Source organism: Python bivittatus, unplaced genomic scaffold (assembly GCF_059951505.1).
Source record: "Python bivittatus isolate LINGU-HERP-01145 unplaced genomic scaffold, Pbiv_v1 ctg000120_np1212, whole genome shotgun sequence".
In the NCBI taxonomy this organism is placed as follows: Eukaryota; Metazoa; Chordata; class Lepidosauria; order Squamata; family Pythonidae; genus Python; species Python bivittatus.
Window position 1 is genome coordinate 7,469,567 of NW_028277037.1, and position 13,632 is coordinate 7,483,198.

The 13,632-nt window shown below is 37.7% G+C and overlaps 1 protein-coding gene across 3 annotated transcripts in view; it reads right to left on the bottom strand.

Annotated features, from left to right (window-relative positions):
- Window positions 1-13,632, bottom strand: part of PHTF2 (putative homeodomain transcription factor 2) — an 80,415-nt gene that overhangs the window by 33,900 nt on the left and 32,883 nt on the right. For all 3 annotated transcript variants that reach the window (XM_088134938.1, XM_088134937.1, XM_088134939.1), the window contains one exon: window positions 3,899-3,955. In XM_088134938.1, coding sequence (XP_087991064.1) covers window positions 3,899-3,955 — 57 coding nt within the window. The remainder of the gene's footprint in view (window positions 1-3,898; window positions 3,956-13,632) is intronic.

Below are 13,632 nucleotides of genomic sequence, written 5' to 3' on the forward strand. Positions count from 1 at the left end.
TAAAGCTTAAACAGTCTACAGTAATAGAATATTCAAGACAAACAATATACTGAATAATTTAACTTATGGATTGGTTGCCACAAAATGCTGCAGCTTCCACGTTTGGGGTAATGCATTCCTGATTACTTAAACGCAGACTCCAGATGCATGTTTGTTCTGATGCAGTAAAGAACATCTCAATTTTTGAGTTAAAACTTACGTAAGAGAGATCTAAATGATATCAGCTAATTAGCAAAGAGAAAAGTGAAAAAGATATCCATTGCAATGGGGAAAAAATTGTGAGCCATAAAACACTGTCATTAAAAGAATTCTCCCACTCTCGGCTTCATTTCCTCACCTCCCCCATCCCACCCCCACTTCCATCCTAATTAATGTATGCTCTTCTCCTGCCTTAAGAAAGAATGACTGTACACACATCAGGTAGTCTAGTCTCATTCCTTCATTTCTCTCTCGCTGCTAGACCTAATAGGCCTGTTTTCCCAGTGGGTTAACACTGGATTTTGATGGATGCTACCCTTATCCTGAAAACGCTACATGCAGGTAAGCAACAGCAACCAAAGAAGAACAGGCAGATGCAATTGGCAAGGGACTGCTTGCCCAGGAGCAATCATTAAGAGGCAGGCAGCAAGTTACAAAAGTGTCTTAGTGTCTGTAAAGAAGGATCCTTGTTTCAGTCTATTCTGAAACAAGCCATGAGGCTTTTAGAAGTCTTCTCATCCTACTCGAATCAGTAGTACCTATGCTAAACCATTTTTTTTTTTAATTTAGTGGCCAGGGGTGTTCACAGGGTGTGGTCAAAAACGATGGCAGCCACAATGGTGTGAACAAAGCTCCACCCATTTTATATGTGCCACATGTGCAATGCACATAAAGAAACAGCTGGAGCTTCAATCACACTGTGGTGGGCTGCCATCTTGACTTTTTTCACCATACCCTGTGGACACTATATGTGGCGCTGAATTTCCAAAGTTGGACTCTAAATGTTGCATTTCCCTAAAATGAGAAGGTACAATTTGATGTTAACCAAATGCTGAAACAAGGGATCTTTTCACAGAGCTGGGCTATAGGCTGTTATTTCACTGATTTGGGAACACCATTATTAATTTCTGCGTGTGAAATGATTAGCTCACAAACTCGTAAACAATGGAGAAATAACTCAACAAGCACTCACATTCCCAAGCAGTGAAGTAGACTTATCTCAGGCCATCTCTAAAGTTGAAAAGTCTACACAAGTTTATTTCACATCCACACACAAAAGCAGAAAAAAGAAGCAAACATCCATGTTCTAAAAAAGAAAGCTGGATTAGATAGTAAGCTTAGACCCTAGTGTGAAGAGCAGCATACTATTTCTAACAAAGGTAAAAAAAAGTAATGGGTAAAGAAGCCAGCATTTTTTCAAAGAAAGTATGAAAAGAGACACTTTTGAAATGGCACGGCTGCATTGCTATGTAGACCAAAGGAACTGATAAAACTGATCAGAAGGAAAAGCGGCAAATCATATGTTGCCCTCCATGCTCTTAGCTTTTGAATCCAAAGAAAAACGAGGAAAATGTCTCAAGCCTTTAAATGCCTCCAAACCACAGCTATGGTGATTATCATGGGGAGATTTAATACAGGCTAAGCCATTAATACTGACCCTGAGCCACAATAATTTAGTTTAAAAACAGAATAAAAAGTGACTATAGTCATAATTTTCTCAGTCTGTCGCAAGCTCTGAATTTCCTGCTCAACCATGAGAACTACCTAGCAACAAATATAGAGGACAGACAAGTGCAATCATACTGCTTTTATCAAGCCAGGCTCTGGACTCAAGGAGTCTTTTTACTAAGGGATAAAATGTTCTGACAGCAAACAGGGCTCTTTGGACTAGCAAGGCAATAAACAGGCCAAGGAAACAGCAAAAGGTTCTAGCTCTGGAGATGGCTGTTACAATGGAGCTAATGCTATTGAAAAATAAGAGGAGACCAAAAACTGATGGGCTTGGGCCAAATTAAGATGAACAGAATATTGGTAAGATAAGCAAGACAGTGGGGAAAAGTCTGTTATCTGAACTCAACGACAGTTACTGTTTAATTACATTTCAAAAAATTCAATAGCACTGGGCTTGCGTTCAGGATGGGCAGAACAAAGAACATAACCACTGTATTTGAGAATGAAAAAACTTTGTCAGAAACATTCTAGATTGCTTAGTTGCCTCTATACCTGTTCATCAGAAGACAGCCAGTGAAAAGAAATATACAGTAAAATTACTATAGGGCCATTCTGAATTTGCTGATCATATAGAAGAAAAGCAAAGCTTCAGAACTGAGGTATCTTTTCTAGTGGGCTCTGGAAAGGTCAGTTCAGAGGCTCTTTGTATGTCAAGTTTACTTGAAATATGGAGGCTTCCAACCAAATAGGCATTGCCAGATACTGGCAACTCTCTGGAAAACTCTTTAACCTAATAAGGGAAGAAACATATATCCTTGCTTAGCTCAATCTGCAGAAAAGACAATGTATTAATTTATTACTACTTGTTCCTAGTAATTCCATTTTTTAAGCTTAGCTATTTTTTTCCAGAACAAAATGACTATTTTGAGCCATCATGACTCAAGACATAAAATAAAAGGGTGTGTCTAAGTTCCACTGTACCAAACATATATTATGTCAGAACTACGATTTAAGGTCAAAATCTGGGATCAGATCCAAACGTTTTAAATTTTCTCCATAGAAGACTATGTTTATTAACATCCCAGCCTGTGTACATTCATGTGTCTTTGGAAAACTGTATAAACACTGAAAGTAAACCTAATGGTATAATCCTATGTAGGTTTACTCAGAGGTTTAACAAGACTTATTCAGAAGTAAATTGTACAGGATTGCAGCCTAATTTTTTCAAAAGGAAATGATCCTAAAGCATTCAACTACTTTTGGTATAGTTTCTAGCTTATCAGATACTAAGCAGATTTTGTTAGTGATGCTAAGATGCAGAGACAGTTAATCTATAAAAGCTATTTGCTTAATACAAATTTCTGCCATCATATACTTACCAATTTAATAAACTGTTCAAAAGAATAACAGGATGAAAAATGAACTGGAACTATAAACATAACCAGAAGACAATAAACTAAAACTGACAAAAGTCACATCAAAGTATACCGGAGAGTGCACGACTAAATGACAAGTAGTTTAATGCAAAGTTAACTAAACACGGCAGTATTTTTGTCAACGCTGGGACTTCTTAAAGCTTCTACACATGCACCCATAGCAGCAAACTGTCAAATAGTTTATACCCAGGTGGACACAAAACCTATATACATTTCCAAATCCTATAACTTACCCTCCCATTCCCAATTCTTGTGCCAATCTTTCATTTCAGTAGAGGGAGAAAAGCTGATTTAAAACTACTAAAATGCTGCAAATCTGTAAGAATTAGCATAATAAATCCTACAACTTCATAATAAAATGTGGAAGAGGATCTTTCAAGCAGGTTCTTTTAAAAATGCATGATACTAAACAGTTTTTTCAAATAATTTTTTTTGGATCATATGACTCTTCAGAATTTTACAGGACTTCCTCAGTAAGTTGATAATGGAAAGGAAGCTGCTAAAAGCTTACTCATCCAAAAATATTTCCATAAAACACATATTTGAAAAAGAGTGCTAAACGTATTATTGAAACTTGAAAAACTTTATTGCAGTCATTCACCAGCACAGGGAAATCGGTATGTAAATGTCTAAAACTAAACTGACAATATCAAACATATTACTGGTTGTACATAAGTTTATTAGGGAACAGTTAAGAATCATTGCTAATACTTAACACTGAACATATTTTTATAAACATAAAAATTCTGCTTCATCTTAACCAATGTGGAAGGAATTTATTAAAGAATGCACTGCTATGTCTGAAACTTTACCTTGATTTCTCTTTGTTCTACAGATTTTTCCCATATTTGCTGATCATAAGCCCCAATCTAAAAAGGAAAAAGGATTTAATTTAAAATATTGCATAGCAAAATATTGTAACATAACAATCTTAGAATGTAAATTTTGCACATCAGAAACAGCACACCTGTACATAGACATACATATTAGATATTTAAAAAAAGCTGCAAATCAAAGAGATGAATCAGCTTAAATGCATTTGATTAATTTAAAGGTGCTTTTAAAAAAAAGAGTTTAGCAATTACAAACTGAAGCACTTGTCTGTGTTATAGTTGATTAAATGGAACGGCTGATAATAAATCACTTGTACCTGTTTTAAGAGCACGACAGTGTTTTTGTTTATGACTTCTATATAAGCATTCTGTGTTGCAAATCATAAGGAAATATGGAAAGCCTAATTCATCCTATGAGCATACATGCCTATGTTAGAGATGGTGAAACAACATGATCGGAGAAGTGCAAGATAATACACGAAAGGCGGTTTTGACTCTCTATGGTGCTGACTTTATTACAGTAAAAACTAAATGATCACAATAATTTCAGAGTGCCACTACAAGCATTAGGAAATTATTTATATGCTATGCTACACAAACATGCTTTGAGTTTCCATTCTACAATTGTTATGTATAGAGAAAGAAGGAAGCGTAGAAACTTGTGGTTTACCATTATGCCTGTAGTTAACATTACATTTCAGTTTAGTACTAAGAGATAATTTCATAAAATTTCATAAAAAGACTGAAGACTCTACAGGTAGTACAATTTACAATGCATATTTTAAAAATTATCCTTTCATTTAAAATAAAGTACTTCTGCTTTGTATGTCATATATTGCTGTTTTAAAATTGTTATTAAAACATTTATCTCCATTTTTTTATTAAATCACCTTTTCAACTTTTCCACTTTCTCACTCTGATAGGGAACAGATGCTGACTGTCTTTAGAAATGGGACTAAAATTCTACCTCTGGTAAATTGCAGGGGATCAGTGTTCTTGTGTGAACTCTGAGGTTTGCACAGGGATTTAAATAATCTATAACATGTTCACTTATAAGGATAACAAAATCTACTGAATGTGGAGGTTTGTGAGACAGAAAGAATTTAAAGAAACACATTTTATTTTAATGTGTTTCTTTAAATTCTTTCTGTCTCACAAACCTCCAGCCAGCCAACAACAGGAAGTAAAGAAATAAGAAGCCCATACCTGTTTTCTCCAAAATTTAAAAAAAAAAAATCATCTGAATTCCAATTAAATGATTCCTATATCATAAATTGTATAATTGACGCATCTCCCTTCTTGCATTACTATAAAATGAAAAAACAAGAAACCCAAATACAAGGGAAATACAAGGGCCAAAAATGACAATGACACATTGCCATGGGTTAGGGATAATAATAGAAAATGTATAATTCTTAGGGCTTTGCAAGTCTTCACAAGATGCACTTTGGAATATGTGGGAGCATTAAAAAATGTAACTATTTGAATTGTTAACATAGTCATGTCTCTTTCCAGACTTGTGTGACTGCTTCAGAAATTGCTGCTGGTTGTCTCCTCGTGCATGTGCCTTCACAGCCATGGTCCTCTCACGAGGATCTCCCCAACACAATTAACTGATTCCCATGTTTTTCTATATAATCCAGAGAGCTACACTTTTCTTAGGAGCACACAAGTGTCTGACTTCAAGTCAGACAGGCAGCAATGTGACAAACATGGTAGTTCAAAAAACCTACATGAAGCCTAGTCAGAGTCTCTCAGCCTCTTAAGCTTATTTTCCAGGGCCGACTCTAGTTTTTGTGAACCCAGTTCATGAAACAATCTAGACTGCTGGGCCCAGCAACTGTTGCTCCGTTTCAGTACAGAAGACAATTCCATAAATCCCGGTTATGGTGATAAGAACCAGATCCAGAACTCAGAAAAGTAGCAAGCTCTAAATACAACATAACAATTTTTTTTCTACTGAAGGAAATGCTGGGAGAACAGTAGCTATTGACAATGCTTTTAACTCTTTGAACAAAAATTACTATGAAAAAAAGATATATAGTTTTTTTAAAAAAACAATTGAATAGAATCTGCAATTTAATCAAAAGGAGTAAAAATTTTAAAAATCTTATTTGTACAGATGGATGAGAAGTATCACACAACCTTACAATGCAGTATAAAGACTGTTACTGATTCACATCAGGACCAGTAATTATTGAAAGATGATCATATGAAACAAAGACAAAATTGGAAGCTTTAAGGACAAATTAGATAGGCTTTTTTTTCAACAGCAAAAAGTGATGTGCAATTGAGCATTTTGAAACTGAGGAAAACAATACTTTGAAATGCAGGAAAGTATGAAGATAAACTGGGGACAAGAGAAGTATTCTCATATGAAATAAAGCACAATTAGGACAAATTTGTATATTAAAATGGATTTATATCTAGTTTGGTCCTTTAGAAAATATAAAAATGGGAACTGCTATATAATTTGTAAGATCATATGTAATGTTGTCGATCTACTAATGTTGAAAATACAGGAAAATTTCCTCTGTACTTATATATATCATAGATCATTGAAAACGTTGCTGCATGGTTAATACAGAAACCAATCAAGGGTATATAACAATCTTTTATATTTAAACTAACATCATACTTTGACATCTGAATGAACAGAAACAATGTAATTATCCAGTAATCACACAATTGCCTTTTATCATAACAAAAAAATTAGCTATGCCAGTTTAAACCTATTATTTAATTATTGTGTAATTCTATTCTTTCCACAGAATATTTGTATTTATAATGTGTTCTTACTGAGTCAGAGTATGACTGTAGATGTACAGGAATTTTAGTTCAAATCAACAGGTTTATTATTTATATAATTGGAATTCCATTATGAGTGCGCTTCTAAATTACTTTAGTTTCATTTCAGATGGGATATTTGTCCAGGAATAGTATAAGCTCATGTTTGATAGATTGATTACATGCCATCAAGTTGGTATTGACTCTTAATGACCACATTGATTTTTCTCCATGATGATCTGTCCCTAAGCTGATCTTTCAGGTCTTCCATCGGTGCACTCATCACTACTGTAACTGAGTCCATCCATCATGCTGCTGGTCATCCTCTTTTCTCTTTCCTTCCAGCTTTCCCAGCATTAGAGCTTTCTCCAGAGAATGAGAGCTTCTCATTAAGTCTCTGAAGTAGGATAATTTGAGCCTGGTCATTTGTGCCTCGAGTGGGTTGATTTGTTCGATGACCCATTTGTTTGGGTTTTTTGGCTGTCCATGGTATTCTCAGGATCCTTCTCCAAAAAAGCTTATGCTTGACATAGAAATTAATGGACCAAGCAAATATATTTGCTAAGAAAGAAATTTCATTTAATATCACTTGCTTAAGATGAACTGTATGTATGTGTGTGCGTGTGTGTGTGCACACGCACACACACACACAATTCATCTTCAGCAAGTGATATCAGAGCACAATGAAAGAATGGAACTAAAATTAAATATAACGAAGACCAAACTAATGACAACAGGTAGAACAACCGGATTTAGAATTGACAATGAAGATATTGAAGTGATGGACAGCTTCTGCCTGTCAACCACCAACAGTAAAGGAACAAGCAGTCAAGAAATATGCTGCAGACTAGTACTTGGTAGAGCAGCCATGAAGGCCTTGGAAAAGATATTCAAATGCCTTGATGTGTCTATACCTATGAAGATCAGAATCATGCAAGCCATGGTATTCCTTGTGACACACTATGCAAGCGAAAGCTGGACTTTAAAGAAGCAGGATAGGAAGAATATTGACAGTTTTGAACTTTGGCTTTGGAGAATACCATAGACGTCGAAGAAGACAAAGTGATGGATCATTGAACAAATCAACCCAGAGTTCTCACTCAAGACACAAATGACCAGGGCAAAAATATCCTGCTTTGGACACATTATGCAAAGATCCAGCTGTCTGGAAAAGGCTTTAATGTGGAGTGCTTGGGGTTCTTTGAGCTTGGTTGTTTTCTTGCAAACATTTCATTACCCAGCTAGGTAACATCTTCAGTGCGACAATCGAGTGGGGTTTGCTTTCTGTTGATAATACAGTAACCTGCCCTGCCAGTGTTAGTGGGGGTGTGGGTTTTTGTTTTTGTTTTGTTGGTAGTTCCTTGATTAGGGTATTGTTTACTGCTTGGTTGTCTGGTGTTAATCTTGGTGTTAATCTCTGCTTATCTGGGTGATGACTCCTGTTTTTTAGACTAATAGACTACTACAACCACATGGCATCTCTGTAGCACACAAACCAACTAAAGCCCTCCAAAACATCTTAAGCAAACCAAAAGACCCAGTAGTCCAAGAAGAGAAAAACAGGAGTCATCTACAACATACTGTGTAAGGACTGTAACAACCACTATGTAAGACAGACAGACAGAAGGCTAGCAAAGCGCATCCATGAACACCAACTAGCAGTCAGAAGACACGATGAAAACCCCTTAATCTCACAACACGTGGACAGACTTAACCATAGTTTCAACTGGGAAACTGTCAGCATCTTAGACCAAGCTAAATCCAAAAATGCGAGGGAATTCCTGGAAGCTTGGTATTCAGACAAGGCAGCCATTAACAGGCACACAGAGATAAACAACATCTACCTACTATTCAAAAGAGACAATAAAAAGGAAACAAAAGACCAGAATGTCTCCTCACCAGCAATCATCACCCAGATAAGCAGAGATTAACACCAAGATTAACACCAGACAAACAATCAAGCAGTAAACAATACCCTAATCAAGGAACTACCAAGAAAAAACAAAAAAAAAAAAAAAACCCACACCCAAACAACCAAGCTCAGAGAATCCCAGGGACTCCACAGTTCATCCCTGAGCTATATATGTTCTCTTCCAAAGGATCTAATGCTAGGAAAGATAGAAGGAAAGAGAAGAAGAGGACGACCAGCAGCAAGGTAGACTCAGTTACAGTGGTGATAAGTGCACCATTGGGAGACTTGAAATAACAGGTTAGGGATAGATTGTCATGGAGAAAATCTATCTATGTGGTCACTAGGAGTCAAAAACAACTTGATGGCACATAATCAATCTCTCTCTTTCTCTCTCCCCCCCCCCCCAGCTAATGTTACCCAACCGAGGTGATATTATAACAGAAGAAACAGGAAAAGACTATTTCTTATCCATTCTTTATTATCATCACTATGGTCTTCCATTTTATCTATTTTCCACATTGTCAAAGTTATAGAAAAACATTTACCCTTACCAGAAAATTATTAAGAAATAAATGAAATTATCAGCTCAGAACAAAGTGATACAATTCTATATTCAGAAGTGCAAACGAGACAAACTCATAAGCAGCTAAGATGACCCAAATATTTTTGTTTTGGATTTAGTGAAGCTTCTTGCTCTATGATTTGAAAATCTGAAAGATGAATATAAGATAGAAATACATTGTTTTAAGACTGTATTTCCCCACAGCTGATTTGGAATCAAAGGTATCTTATGTGAGTACAAATGGGCTTCCATTGGACAAGGCAGCCTCACCAAATTCTTTCAATTTCCTATGCTGTTCTACAGGTTTTTCTCATGAGTAGCTTTTCCAGAGGGAAAGAGTTAGCAAAGTTTGCTTGGGCATGTTAGTTTCACTTATCCTTTTCTGGATCTAGTACTATGTACATAAACAGTTTGAATGCAGATGAAAAAGGAAAGGATCTCTGCATTCTGTAGAGTACTGTAACATGAGTGCTTAGCTAGCAATTACTGCAGGTCATAATTTTTTCTTTCAAAAATTTGGCACAAAGATAGCACACATGCAACTATTTGTAGCTATTCCAATCAGATATACAGGAATTTTAGTAATATAGAATGCAATGGCCACAGGCAGTCCAGAGTCTTATTTATATTAGCTATTATTAGTAAACAGTTTTAAAATATGTATATGCACACATATACATACACATCATGCTACTGTTATACAACACAGAGAAAAGGACAAGAAATAATAAGCCACAAAAATTGAAGACATAAGAAAAAGGTTCTGACTAAATCTAGTTCAGATCAGCACTATTTACTATTCTTCTCCCTATCTTTTTATCTTTGTTAACTATTCTTATTTCCACCATATCCTCACATCACTTCATACACTGGGTTTTGTTCAACCCAGTTTTTCACCTCTCTATTTTTCCATTCAGCCATAATGTTCTGAGTTTTCCCCTTCCTCTTGATCCATTCACTCTTCCCTCTGTGGTTCAATCCTCATTTATTCTTTCTGTATGACCAAATCACATCAAAATACTGGTCATTCACTTATATATTCAATCCATATTCGTTAAGCTTTCATTCATTCTTGACCCTATCTTCTTTTATTTTACCACACCTGCTCCTTAAGTATCCCATTCCCACTCCATTCAACTTAGTTTTTATTCTCATGACATACATAACTCTAACTTCCATATAACGAATGGAGCATGCTATTAGAACTGAATATTTCATTTCTTTTGACAAGATTCATTCCTCATACATTTTGGCCTTTCATTCATTAATTAACCTACAATTTTACTTCCCAGCATTCAGAACTATTATATCCTTCTCTTTCTCTTAATTTCTCAGATACAGAGCATATCTATTTTTCTTTCATTTGTTAATTCCTGCTCTTTACTCCTTACTTCTCTCCCATTCCAAGTTGACATTTTCCTTATGCCATGATCATCAAAAGATAGGTCCACAGATACTGACCCCTGATGTCCATTTGTCTTGGCAGTAGTGGCTAGCTGAGCAAAGAGGTTCTTTTAGGATTCAAAGGCAATAACCTAGGGAGTACAGGCAATGCAACAAAAAAATATTTGCTAAAGATCCCTCAAGGCAACAGATGACACCCCAATTGGTCCTATAGAATGTAGCACTTTCCAGAAGGTCTATGCTGAAGCCCCCCAAAAGACGAGTGTCCCCAACTGCATTTTATATCTTAAATCTCTCTTGTTTTGATCACAAGCTTGTTCCTGGGCCACATGCCAATTATCCTTATCTGGATATATCTGGGTCTTTGCAGATGTGCTTATTAGGAAGTAGCCTGGTGCTAGGCAGAAGATTCATCTACATGGCTTTGTGTCAGTTCCCTACATTGGGATAAGTACAAACAGATAAGCAGGGAAAGAAGTAAACTACTTTTAACCTGTTCTTGAAAAATCTGGCATCCCACTATACCTTCTTGCCCAATTTTCTGCATCATGACTTTGATCAATCAAGGGTTTCATGTAATGCCTTCTAGTGATGCAGAGAAATGTAGATTAGCGTATTACCTAGTGGCTGTTTACCACCTATGCCAAATGCATCATTTTCTGCTATCAGCAAGGACTGTAGTGGTCAGCCTTGTACATCTTGACCACTATGTTACAAGCACAACCAAAGCACATTTTTATTCCAAGCATGCTTACACTACTATGTGCAAGCTAGGATTTCTAATCCAGACACTATCTCGCAAGCCAACACACCATCCCCCACATCTCATCAATTAGGAGGTATAATTTAAATTTTTCCAGAACTACCACAGCTGAATAATTTCCCAGATGCTACTGGATATACAATGGTATGCATCGGAATTGCAGTCATCACTGAAATCAAAAGTAAAATCAAGCATGAAAAGAAAATGGATTCATTTTCCGATTTGATGTGAAATGTTCAATGTCATTTGGAAAGTCATATACAATTGGAATAAAGACATAAGCTAATATCATACAAAGGTGCCTAATCTTCTTTTTGAGCTAAGGGCCATATGATATGCTGGAATACTAGGGCCAAACTCCAAACAGAGACAGGACTGGCACACAAAAGGTTTAATTAACTGTATAACAACTGATTAAAATTGATTGATTTGATTGTAAAATAAGTTACTCCTAACTGGAGAACTCATTCATCCCAGCTATACATTTAATTTTCCCCACACCTCTCAGAACATGTAAGTGGTAGAGAGAAGTAATGAGTTCCCCGCACAGCACCTGCTTGCATGGTATCACTGAGAAAGATGTGGAGTGAACCTCCTCCCACTCCCAGCAATCTTGAACAGAAACCAAATGAGAATGACAGAGCTGAGTAGAGAACTGTGGGGGAGGCTGTTGTATTAAAGATTGGTTTCAGAAGCATGAAATTAGTCGGAGCAGGAAGTAGCCTATGTCAAAGATCATGATTCAGAGTTCAAAGAGCAGAAAGCACTAAGAATGTTGTTGTCTGGATTTCTCACCATGGCTAAAAGCATCACAAAGAAGATGGGAGTGAAAAAGAAGAGATTACAAAACAAGTGGAAACAAAAATCAAATTAGGACAAAAGGTGAATAAAAGGGCAAGCAAAGGCTGCTTCTGTCTTGCAGTTGCAAATTGCATTGAGAAAGGAATACAGACATGCATGCCATTTTAGACCTGGAGTGAAAACAACAGCAGAGAGTTGAGGGGGAGTACCTACACAGGCACTGCAACTGTTAATTTCTTCTCCCATGGAGAACCTGCTAGTACCCTTTAAAAGCTAAAAATCTAATACAGTATCCTAGCATTAAGGAGGGTAGGATGGAACTCCTCTGATCAGAAGAAGCTGTAACTATTGCCCATGAATTAGTTCAGCCTGCTCCCCGTTTTTCTTCCTATGGGTGACAGCCAGGGGAAGGGGTTTGATTCATTCTCTGGGTTGTTTGGTGCTGGATATGTGGGCTTTACTGGGAGTGGACAGCCGGGGGGAGAATGAGGGTATACGGTTGAGTAGGCCCTTAGAACTCAGAGGTGCTGAGTTCTATGCAGAAGCACCCTGGGTTGATGGACCTGGAGAAGATTGTCATTGAATATGTATATGTATGGGGGGGGGCTATACGCTTGAGTATAGACCTTTATGGACAGGGGACGGAGAAAAGCTCTGAAGGGATGGGGCAGGCTATAACATCCCAGTACTGATGGGTATGGGGAGATATGGCGGGAAACGAGGGGTGGGCTGCTCTTGAGGACCGGGCCACAGGGACATTGTTCCTGTGGCACATTCCAGCCCCTCTAGCTCATTCCCGGGCCCTCGATGGCAGATCTTCAAGGCCCTAGGTTGTTGGCTGCTGTTGCTGAATGCCAAGTCAGTTTGCAGTAAGGCCACTCTCATTCATGACTTGATTGTTGATGAAAAGGCTGACCTGGTGTGTATTACTGAGACCTGGCTGGGACAGAAAGGAGGGGTTCCCCTTTCTGAGATGTGCCCAGCTGGGTTCTGGGTGTGGCACCAGCCAAGACCCCAGGGTAGGGGTGGTGGGGTGGTGTGATGTCAGGCCTAGCCCAAGGAAATCCAGGAGACCATACAGAAATTATCCAGCAAGGTTTATTAGCTACAACCCATTTACAAGAATCTTCCCAGACTGGAGCCCAGTTCCCAGGCTCAGCCAGTTCATACCGATGGTATTTCTCAGGGAGGTGCCAATCTCCTCCGCTTATCTCTTCCTCGCTCCTCTGGAGATGAGAGCACATTCTTTACTCCCCTCCCACCATTCCAGTCCATCACAGGTGGCACCCCAGGTTAGGGGTGGTACTTGGGAGGCATCCAGGACACTGCTCCTCAGATTGCCATCTGTGAGACCCTATTTGTTAAGTTGGGCTCTAAGAGGTAACAGTTGGGACTTTTGCTATTATACCAGCCTCCCTGTTGCGCAGCAATCTCCTTGCCTGAGCTTCTTGACTCTGTGGCCGGGTGGACCATGGCTTATGGTC